Source organism: Antechinus flavipes, chromosome 6 (genome assembly GCF_016432865.1).
Source record: "Antechinus flavipes isolate AdamAnt ecotype Samford, QLD, Australia chromosome 6, AdamAnt_v2, whole genome shotgun sequence".
Lineage (NCBI taxonomy): Eukaryota > Metazoa > Chordata > Mammalia > Dasyuromorphia > Dasyuridae > Antechinus > Antechinus flavipes.
In genome coordinates this window covers 52,155,733-52,167,981 of record NC_067403.1, presented here as the reverse complement: position 1 = coordinate 52,167,981, position 12,249 = coordinate 52,155,733, and the positions used below count along the sequence as shown (strand labels likewise).

At 30.9% G+C, this 12,249-nt stretch overlaps 1 protein-coding gene across 1 annotated transcript in view; it reads left to right on the top strand.

Annotated features, from left to right (window-relative positions):
* The window catches only part of UBA6 (ubiquitin like modifier activating enzyme 6), a 69,399-nt gene that overhangs the window by 36,358 nt on the left and 20,792 nt on the right, over positions 1–12,249 (top strand). The window contains exons 15-20 of the mRNA XM_051966627.1: positions 493–560; positions 874–952; positions 2,206–2,286; positions 2,871–2,948; positions 4,106–4,287; positions 10,938–11,043. Of these exons, the coding sequence (XP_051822587.1) occupies positions 493–560; positions 874–952; positions 2,206–2,286; positions 2,871–2,948; positions 4,106–4,287; positions 10,938–11,043 (594 nt within the window). The remainder of the gene's footprint in view (positions 1–492; positions 561–873; positions 953–2,205; positions 2,287–2,870; positions 2,949–4,105; positions 4,288–10,937; positions 11,044–12,249) is intronic.

Sequence of the window (12,249 nt, the reverse complement as noted above, 5' to 3'; positions counted from 1 at the left end):
AATAATAATTAATAGTTATATAGTGCTTTAAGGTTAGGTCATTTTATTTCATTTATATAATATATTGGCTACAGGAAAAATAAATTATTTAGAATTAGATGAATTCTTAGAAATCATGTTAAGTATTCACAAAAATATGTAGTTAAAATTAAGTAGTTCAATCAATTTCCCTTGGAGTCCTGAAAAGGAACTGGAATTAAAATTATTAAAGGCGAGCTATTTTATCTAAAATGACCATAATGAATGTCTTTAAAATAGTTATGTGCTACTTCTCAGTTTTGTTTTAGCTTCTGTTTTATTTTAGTTTGTATGTAGTTTACATAAATTTTCTAGAGTAATTGTTCTTTGTTCTTTTTTTTAAGTCCATAGGATAATTTCTTTTCTTGTGTGATATTAAGTCATTTTTCTTATTTGTGAGATTCAGAAAGAAAAAAAAAAGTAAAATAAATAAGGTATTGTAAACAGTTAAGTATACTCTGTATTTTTTTCCAGCTATATATTGAAGCAGCAGATCTGTTTGAATCTCTGGATAAATCTAACTGTGAAGAATTCCTCCCAAGGTAAAAAGTTCTGCTATGTATCTTTGTAGGTATATGCTTACAAGAGACTATCATGAGGCCTAACAAAAAATTAGATTAATACTTTTGGCTTACTATTTATCTCTCAAAATATAAGTTTCTTCCACTATATTTGATCTCCTTTAGGGAGGTATTTTAAGCATCATTTCAAACTGATCATTTTCATGCTATAGTGATAAGCATTATAGAATCCTTGAATAAGCAATTTAAATCTTTGTTATAGATGACAATTTTTTTTAAATAGTGTAATTGTTTGTGTTGATTTGTCTTTCTGTCATTTTTTTTCCCCCTGCAGAGGAGATCGATATGATGCATTAAGAGCTTGTATTGGTGACACTTTATGCCAAAAGCTTCAAAATTTGAATATATTCTTAGTAAGTATAGATAGCGGGAATATGTGGTACATTCATGTAGCTAATTTAATAAACTAAGACAAAGACATACTAGTTGGACTTAATATGCACTATTTTGAAATGGTGGGTTTGAGGGAGTGGAAGAGATGGAGATGGGAAGGCAGAATTTTCCCATAATTAAAAATACATTTTCTCCCATTTATCTTTTAATTAAAGTTAATGGTATTTTTAAGTGACCAACCTTTTTATTTTTCGAAATGTTCTGATAATAAACAAAGTCTAGCTTTGATATTCATATAGATACTTAAGACCTACTCTATGCTAGATATTGCATACAAGGATAAAAAAGCTGTCAACGTATTTTTATTTAAAAGCCAAAAGGAAATGTATTGTGGATCAGTTAATAAGTTAGAAGTAGATTGTTATTTTTTTTTATAAAAGATAAAAGATGTATCACTACACTAATTTACTATAGTTAACTAATATACCGTAAGCATTTGAAACGAAAAAAATTAATCCTTTTTTTTAAGCGCCCCCCCTTTTTTTTTTTGCTTTATCTTGCTCTTCAAAGTTCTAGATTTTTGAAGCTATCTTTATTCATTGTGTTTTATTATAAAACTTATTTTAATAAAGATTAGATAAATTGGATCATTTTTGTATTCAAGAATTTGAAATAAACTTGTATTATTTAGAATATTTATTTATATAGACAAGTATGATATAACATCTTAATTTTTTTTAAATCACCCAATTCTGGTCATTTAAGTAAAAAATCTGATGAAGAGAACTTTGTGAAAGTGGAAGAATTGGCGCTTAAGCTAACTGTTTATTCAGAGGCAGATCGAATGAAGAAAAAGGCAGCAGAGAAACAAAGTAACCATGTATCTGAGGAAATATTATCTATGATTCATACTGAAAACTTGACTGGGAACCTTCAGACCTTGAAATAATGAAAGAAACTGAGACTGTTGCAACCTAAGCATTGGAGAAATCTCTAGCTGCCAGCCTTCCCCTGCCCCTCTATCAGTCTTTCATGTATAAAAATGTAACTTAGTTTTTGACCCACTACCTTTTAGAATAAGTAACACTCATTTCTGCTTAGGCAGCTCACTTCTCAGAGACGGGATCTTTCTTAGATTCAAAGCTTGCTACACTGTTCTCTTTTTATTTCTTCAAACTTAAAATGTAATTTTAAATAAAAGTTTGGACTTTTCTGTAATAAAACATCTTTTAAATCAATGACTTAGTTCCTCCTGTTGTTTTATCCTCTGTAGGTTGGATGTGGAGCAATAGGTTGTGAAATGTTAAAAAACTTTGCACTTCTTGGGATTGGCACTGGCAAAGAGAAAGGAATGGTAAGGTATACCTGGTATACTCTTGATAACAAACATTTAATAATTTTACTTTGGACTATGTAACCTTGGAAGTGTTGATTTTTTTTTTTAATGATACCTTTATCAAATGGTATCAAATTAAAATTGTTTTTTTTTTTTTATCTTGTAATAAAGTTGGTGACCAAAAATTATAAAACTGTCATAGTTGGTTATCAGACATTATTAGAATAATTTCATTTAAAATACATATTAACTCCATCATTAAGGTGAGTTGTTTTAAATTAAATTTTTAAACTTAAAAAATAGTTTTGAAAATTTCAAGTTATAAAAGTACAATCATTATTGTAAAGAACATGTATTTTTATGACACTAGTTACTTCTTTTGTGTCCATCTCTTCTTCCACCTTTTGCACATCCCAAAATTCTGCAGCTTAGTTGGAGTCCTTTTAAATACATATATGTATTTTAAATACTGCCCATGTTACTAAACACAAATATAAAGCAATTGATAGAAGGTCCATCTACCTCCTTTCTAACTTGTGGTTTACATGAATCTACATGAAATTTATTTATGATTACAGGATTTTTTTCCTTCTTATTTCCAGGTAACAATTACAGATCCTGACTTAATAGAAAAATCTAATCTAAATAGACAGTTTCTGTTTCGACCCCATCACATACAGGTATAGTACCTATTCACTTCAATAGTACTCACTTTATTTTGCAAAAAATAATATAATGATGAAGTATGATGTTTTCCATATTGATTCTAGTAAGAAATTAATTTTTAAAATAGAAAGCTTGTTTGAGTTTTGGACATGATTCTTAAATAAAACAATAATTAAGAAATAACAATGAATAAATACTTAATATAAACTATTATAGCCAAAGACTGTTTTCATAAGCTTAGAAATAACATGGGAAAGAACAGAAAAATCTATTTAAAAAGTACTCAAAAGCATTACAATAGATTGTGTGTGTGTGTGTGTGTGTGTGTGTGTATGTGTGTGTGTAGCAGCAGAGCAAACAGCTACATATGCCTCAGTTGATCATGAGGTGAGATTTGCAACAAACATTGCCGTTCCCACATATCTACCAGCTACAGGAATAGCTAATGTAGTTTACAAAGCTTGTTGACTTTCATTTTCAGTTGTTATGGAAAAAAATCTCTAAGTCTTCAATAAAATGTCTCTATATTAAAGGATGGTATGAAAATTGGAGATTTGAAATGCTTTTTTTTTTAAGCACAGAAATATTTAATATATTTTATATAGATTCCCATCCATTTTGTTTTCAGCAAACATTCATTAAATGTCTGCTATGTGTGAGGTGATCCAAAATAGTAAAAATAAAATTTTAATGTTATCTACAATTACTCATACCCAACTTCTTCTGTATGGCTGACATTTATTCTATTTTTTCTATCTTTTTATCTATCTTCCATCTATTTTTATCTTGACAGTTATATGGATTCTCAATTCAATAAATTTTGATTACTTCAAATACAAATAATATGAGAGGAAATAAGCTTTTAAATAATTGTACTTTATTATATGGTATTTGTATTAATTCACAAGTTGTGAACTATTATTATTACTATTATTAATTAGATTTATTCAAAAATTTATCATTTAGTAATATAAATGACATTTTGCTCTGTAATGACAAAAGTAATGATACTTATTTCACTTTAATCAATGTACATTATGATCACATTACACTGATATAGTTAGTGATAGTAGGAGCGTGTGATAGCCATATATGTCAATTTTTATCTCTCTAAAAACCTCACTTTGACTTAGTATCTGAAAGAATTTTGTAATTTTTAAAATTTGTTTAGAAACCTAAAAGTTATACTGCTGCTGCTGCAACTCTGAGTATAAATCCTCAGTTAAAGATTGAGTCACACCTGCACAAAGTTTGTCCTGCCACTGAGATGATATACAGTGATGAATTCTATACTAAACAAGATATAATTGTTACAGCTTTAGACAATGTGGAAGCCCGCAGATATGTGGACAGGTAAGTTTTTTTTTTAATTGAGTCATAAAGAATCTTGGTCTTTGTTTCTGTATCCACTCATTTTATCAACTCTTTAGATTAAATTAAGTATTATTTTCTTTTACGTTGTAATATCTACAGTCATATGCTGAGTTAAAATGCACTATCACTAAATGATATAAAATAAAGAACTAATGATTTACATAGTGACTCATGGGTTTTGTAAGAATGTAATCACAGGATTTTAAAGCTTTAGTGCTCATAGAAAGAAAGAATAGAGAACTGTGATGACAACAGATTGGCATATACAGATATGCAGAAGGAAAAATGGAAACTACAAATACTAGGAAAAAAGATCAAGGATTATGGAAAAAATGATTTTTTTTTTTTTAGTGAACATAATTTTGAATTATTGACAAAAGATAAAGCTCTTGAAGAAGCAAATCATGAAAGGAATGTTTTAAAAGTAACCGCAAGTATTGAGAAAGAAGGCAAAATCAATGTATTGAAAAAAGTTCATTAGAGGTTGGAGAACTCTCACACAGCTAATAAGTATCAAAGCCAGAGTTTAACTCAGGACTTTTTTTTTTTTTTTTTTTTTTTTTTTTTAACTCAGGACTTTCAAACTCTAATCCCAGAGCTCATTACTGCATGATCTCTGTAAATTGGTAAAAGAAGTATTTCACTCTGTTTTTAAGATTATCAGTGTTTGTATTCTCTCCATTGGTACAGATCACAAAGTGTCTTCAACTTGTCTTCACATGCAGTTCTTTTTCTTGTAATCCCATAAATCCCCCATTGGCAATCTACCCAGTAATCTAGATTGTTTAATATCTAGATTAATATCTAATGTGAATAGCACTGAAGCATATGAGCTTTCCTTCTATTTTCACTTGGTCTGCTATATGATGGGCCTGTTTTCTTTTGTTAGTCATATATCTTTCTTTTTTTCTTTTCTTTTTTATTTATTTATTTATTCATGATTATAACTTTTTATTGACAGAACCCATGCCTGGGTAACTTTTTACAGCATTATCCCTTGAACTCACTTCTGTTCTGACTTTTCTTCTCTCTCCCTCCAACCCCTCCCCCCAGATGGTAAGCAATCCTATACATATTAAATATGTCACAGTATATACTAGGTACAATATATGTGCAGAACCAAACAGTTCTCCTTGTTACACAGGAAGAATTGGATTCAGAAGGTAAAAATAACCCGGGAAGAAAAACAAAAATGCAAACAGTTTACATTCACTTCCCAGTGTTCCTTCTCTGGGTGTAGCTGATTCTGTCCATCATTGATCAATTGAAACTGAATTAGATCTTCTCTTTGTCAAAGAAATCCACTTCCATCAGAATACATCCTCATACAGTATCATTGTTAAAGTATATAATGACCTTTTGCTTCTGCTCATTTCACTCAGCATCAGTTCATGTAAGTCTCTCTAATCCTCTCTGTATTCATCCTGCTGGTCATTTCTTACGGAACAATAATATTCCATAATATTCATATACCATAATTTATCCAACCATTCTCCAATTGATGGGCATCCATTCATTTTCCAGCTTCTAGCCACTACAAACAGGGCTGCCACAAACATTTTGGCACATACAGGTCCCTTTCCCTTCTTTAGTATCTCTTTGGGATATAAGCCCAGTAGAAACACTATTGAATCAAAGGGTATATACAGTTTGATAACTTTTTGAGCATAATTCCAGATTGCTCTCCAGAATGGCTGGATGTGTTCATAATTCCACCAACAATGTATTAGTGAACCTGTTTTCCCACATTCCCTCCAACATTCTGCATTATCTTTCCCTGTCATTCTAGCCAATCTGACAGGTGTGTAGTGGTATCTCAGAGTTGTCTTAATTTGCATTTCTCTGATTAATAATGACTTGGAGCATCTTTTCATATGGCTAGAAATAGTTTCATTTTCTTCATCTGAGAATTGTCTGTTCATATCCTTTGACCATTTATCAGTTGGAGAATGGCTTGATTTCTTATAAATTAGAGTCAATTCTCTATATATTTTGAAAACGAGGCCTTTATCAGAATCTTTGACTGTAAAAATGTTTTCCCAGTTTATTGCTTCCCTTCTAAAGTCATATATCTTTCTGGATGATAACTTTTATGTGCCTGCCTATAATATATGCGTCTTTCCATTGACCTTTGAATCATTTTAAGTTTTGATTCTTCATGATTCCCAGTCTTATAATTTAAGTTTTGGGTGTTAAAAAAAGATCATTTTTATGGCAGAAAGCAGCTTGAAATAATTAAGAGTGCAGCAGTTTCCCCACAGTAAATAAAAAGAAAGGAGGGAAAGGAATAAGTATTTATTAAACACCTACTATATGTCTGTCACTTAACTAGTATTTTAACCAATTTTTCATTTAAATCTCACAGCAACCCTGTAAGGTAGATGCTATTATTATCCCCATTTTACAGTTGAGAAAACTAAGGCAGACAGAGATTAAGTGACTTGCTCAGCATCACAAAACTGGTGTCTTGGGATTGAATTTAAACTCAGGTCTTCTAACTCCAGGCCCAGCTTTCTTAGTTAAATCCATCCTCTTCTACCTGTTCATTTTTGGACTTATGTCACCATTTAGTACCTGTCCGTGATGTAGTGGTGCTGAGGATCTCATCAATTTAGTGGACTTAAGTCAGTTTCAATATTTTAGGAAATATATATTTTTTTCATTTTGATTCTTTTCTGCGTAGATTGCAGCATTCTTGAGTAGGTATGGATGTCACTCCAAAGATTATCATATTCTGGGACTTTTCTTGAAAACAATACACTGTTTTCTTCTGAGGCAGAGATGTCAAACTGGGGCCTGTAGTATGCCTAAGTGCAGCCCAAATCGGGCAAAAATGTAAATAGGAAATATTTAGCAAACTTTAAAAACTATATAGTATATTATATCTTAAAACTAAGTCAATATATGAACCTAAGGATCCTCATTAATGACTCCTATTTCTGCTTGAGTTTGACACCTATCATCCAAGGATCATAATTTTTCAGGAAATCTGATTTTATTTCAACTCTGTGCAGGATACTCTTCATGTCAGTCTTAGATGCACAGCTTTCAAAATGTATCAGTGTTAATCCTCATTATTGATCATAGAGTTGTTGAATCAAATTAATTTCTGTACTTTCATTGTTCAGGAATCTGTATACTCTTAGCCTAAGCATGAGAGATAGTTTGTTGCAGAAATAACATTCTGCTCTTCAGAATTTTAAGTGCTTTTTTATAATCAAGAAATAACAACAGCAAATATTTATATAGTACTTGAGGGCTTACAGAACACTTCACATCTAACTCATTGGATATTTATTTTTAACCATTTCATAGACAAGGAAATTGAGAAACAGAGATTAGGTGATTTGTTTTATCCAGGATTACCCAGTTATTTAGTGTTTGAGTCAGAATTTGAATTCCTATCTTTTTTTTTTTAATTCAGTAGTATTTTATTTTTCCATTTATATGTAAAGTTAGTTTTCAACACACATTTTTATATAATTTTGAGTTCCAAATTTTTTCTCCTTACCTCTGCTGTCCCCAAGACAGCAAGCAATGCAATGTATATCTGACACTGTACCGTGTAGGTATGATTTACAACTTTTTTGCATCAATTTGCAACTTTTCTAATAGCATATGAATGTCTCTGTCTGCCTACAACCTTTTCCACACTGAGCATTCATTTAATCATATTTGTGTGGTGAAACCTCAGAATTATTTAATGTGCATTTCACCTTATTATTAGTGATTTAGAAAGTTTTTATATGATTGTTAATAGCTTGACTTTTCTCTTTTGAAAATGCCCCTTTATATCCTCTGACACCTAACAGTCCTTTTCTTTTATAATTCCCATTTCTCACTTTCAAGAGTTTGTATCTCATGTTGAAAGCAGTGAACTAGGGTCCATCAGGATTGATCATCATATAATAATTGCTATTGCTGTATACAATGTTCTCTTGGTTCTACTCAATTCACTTACTATCAGTTCCTATAAGTCTCTAGGCCTTTCTGCAGTCACTCTGCTGTTCATTTCTTATAGAAAAATAATATTTCATTACATTCATATATCATAACTTTAAATTCTTATCTTCTTGATTCCAAGTACCATGCTCTTGTCTGCTGTATTACCTAGGGAAAAATCTTGAAATCTTATATATCTTGATGATTAGTGTCACACTAGACTTTCTATATAATCTTGCTTTTCCCTTCATATGTCCTTGATTGTTTTTTGAGGCAGTCCTGTTTTGTAATCTACCATTCTTTTTCAAAGTATTTTATGGGCGGGTTAGTTTTTTAAACTAACTTGTCTTTTTACTTGGCCAAGAGATGAAGTGTTTGCTGCTTACAATTCAGGAGTTTTGTTTGGTTTGTTTGGTTTGTTTTGGGTTTTTTTTTTTTTTTGGCTTTTTCATTGTTGTAATTGTTTTATATATTTAAATCATCTTGGGTAATTGTTCATCTATGTTAATGCTTTATCCTTTATCCATTTTCTAATTTTTACTATCAAAAGCTTGTTTACATTGTAAATTACATTAACATTGAAGTAGTTTTAAGTGCACCCTATGTCTATCTCATCTTTAGCTTTCCTTCTAATTTTGTACTGATGCTGATCTTTGTTTTCATAGATCAGGATCATATTATATCTGTACACTTGCAGGTGATTCAGAAATGATTCCCACATTGATAATCAGTTTTATATCTCTTCAGATAAAATCGGTTTCTTTCTTTCTCTCTTTCTCTCTCTCTCTCTTTTTCTCTCTTTCTCTTTTTTTTTCTTTCTTTTTGGCAATTGGGATTAAATGACTTGCCTAGGGTCGCACAATTAGGAAGTATTAAGTGTCTGATGCCAGATTTGAATTCAGGTCCTCCTGAGTTCAGGGCTGGCACTCTATCCACTGTACCATCTAGCTGCCCTTCAGTTTCATTTTTTATGTTATTGTCACATCCAGCACCCTTTTTAAAAAAATATATTTAATGAAATATAATGAGTATTCTTTGACCCTCTCGTTTTTTAATGCAGAACCATAATTTCTAAAATGTTTCCCCATCCTTCTTTATATCCACTTTTGCAATGCAGTTATCAAGAATGTCTGTTGATTTGGTTTGGTTTTGGAAGATCTAGATCTTTATCTCTCTTTCCACTAAGCATTGGTACATAAACTTCATATGAAAAAGTGGCCAAAGTGTCAGAGTGATAAGGTACAGAATATTAATAACTGAATTAGTGCTATTTTGAGAATGAATTGGAAATGGGAAGTAGTCATTCTCATCTCAGTGTACTATTTCCCATAATGAGTGGAAGATTAATTTCTCTCATATGCATTCTCTCTATCTCTGTCTCTCAATCTCTCTTTTTTGTCTCTCATTTTTGTGGTAAATTATTTGGTATTAGAAATGAAACAGTAAGCCATTATTTTAAATTTATATATTGAAGTGAGATTTGTTGAAGGATTATTCTTTATAGACAATCAGAGTCTTTGGAGGCTTAAGGTTGAGCATGCTATGGATCTCTAGGAAAACTTCAACAAAGATGCTTTCTGGCTTTTTTTTTTTTTTTTAAATTTAGGGAAGGTCTACAGCATTACATTTTCATTAGTTTTCCTTACTTCCCAGAAAGATAAGAGAGTAGTTGTTGGAGAAAGGAGGTGTTTTCTATTTCTCCTTTCAGATTTTTGTTTTGAAATCTTTGAGAATTGCCATAAGTAAAGAGGATAGAAGAGTGAAACAGACCCCTTAACTATTTATTATACCTGTTCTAAGAACAATAAATGCCTGTTTTTATAACTGATTGGATTCCACAAAATATTTATCTGTTAAGTTTCTCAGGGACCAGAGATCCATCCCTTTATTTAGGTGACCAAAAGAGCCTGCACGACAAAACTTGGACCAAAAGTATTCAGTTTATTCATAGGCTCAATTTCTGACAGCTCTCTAGTTCCAGGTCTCCAATTTTAAAATATTCTGTAGTCCAGTACTGCATATATTGGGGTGTCTTTTATCTGAGATGATCCAGAAAATAATTAATAATGTTTGTATATGTGTATATAGATTTTCTGACAAGTTATATTTGTTTATATTTAGGAAAGAGTAATGGCTTTTAAAATTAAAAAAAAAACCTACATAGTAAACATTTTTATATATCTTATAGAAACATCATAGCTCCTAACCAAAGAAACCAAGAAATTAATTGTAATTTAGTAAAAAAAAAAAAAAAAGTAAAATTTAGTAAAAAAATTTAATTTAGTAAATGTAGTAAAAAAAAATTTAGTAATTTTAGAAATTTAGTAAAATTTAATTTAGTAATTTAGTTTAAAAAACTGCCACAGTTGTAGTATAAAAGGGTTCTTAAGAAGTGATAAGAAATTTTTTTTTCTAGTATTTAGTATTTTCTTTATTCCTGATAAGTTTTTTGGATTTTTTGTTTGTTTTTTACTGCATTTGAAGGGGTATTAAGACTAATCAAGCTTAAGGGAGGAAAAAAAGCAGATAAACATGGAAGAGGTACGACACTTCCTGTATAGTATATTTAGAAATCATCGACTTGAAAACAGTTAATAATATCTGGTTCTTAGCTGCCTTGTATAACAAAAACACTTCCTTGGCTTGTGTTTTATTGAACAATTTTGTTTCTTTCTCTTTTCAAATAGCCGTTGCTTAGCGAATCTACGTCCTCTCTTAGATTCTGGCACAATGGGCACCAAGGGACACACTGAAGCTATCATACCTCATTTAACTGAGTCCTATAATAGTCATGTAAGTGTTAAGTTTGTTAAATATGTTAAGTTTGTAGGATGCAAATAACCAGAATAGCTTTTAAAATAATGTGTCCAATTTACCATGTGCTTTTAGAAAATTGTTGTTCAATTGTTTTCAGGCATGTCCAGCTCTTTGTTGTCCCCATTTGGGATTTTCTTGGAAAAGATACTGGAGTGGTTTATCATTTCCTTCTGCAACTCATTTTACAGTTAAGAAATCAGAGGCAAACAACAGGGCTAAGCAACCTGCCCAGGATCCCACAGTTAGGAACTGTCTGAAATCAGATTTAAACTCAGGAAGATGAGTCTTCCTGATACCAGCCTTGGCATTTGATTCTCTGCACCATCTAGCCCTATTTTTAGAAAGTACAAGCTGTACCTAATAGAGTTTTACAATTACAATACAATCCTCTTTTATTTTTCTTTAAACCATTTTGTTTTGGAAATACTGTGAAGGATAATTAATCTAATAAGGACAATTCAAATAAATCATTTCGTAATCTGTCTGCATGTCAGTTTGTACTAATACTGAGCTAACTTTTATGGACACATAAAAAGAATAAAGGAAAACATTGTTTCACATATGAGCACTTAATCACATTTAGAAAGAATCTAGGAGTTACCTAATCTGAGTCCCTAAAAGGGGTCTCTTTGAGCATTTCCTTTAATGCATTTTCCAGCAAGTCTTCTGAGTATTTTACCCATATTAATCTTCCTTCTACTCATTAGCCCCCTTTGCCCTTTGAAACTATACAAGGAACATAGAACTTGTTATCAACTAAAATGCATCATTGTCAACAAGTGACTGCCTGATTACATTATCCCTATCATATATTCAAGCACTTGGTTCAGCTCAAGTGTAGAACTTTATTTTTATAATCTTCATTAACTTTTACCTTGTTAGATTTGGTTCATTTTCCACAGTCTTTGAAGATGTTTTTGAATCCTGAATCTGTCTTCAAATGTTTTAACTTTCCCTCCCTATCCATTTGATAGTCAGAAAATAGAAATTTTTTTTTTTTTGGGGGGGGACATAAAGTAAGCATTCTGAATTACTGTGCTGACATAGAATACTATTAATACATTTTTACATTTCCTAAGAAGATGTAATCTAGCAAAATTCTCCATGAAATTTATTTTAAATGACTTGTTCTGCCTATTTACTTCTATTATAAACTCAGAAATGTATTCATGCACAAAGAAG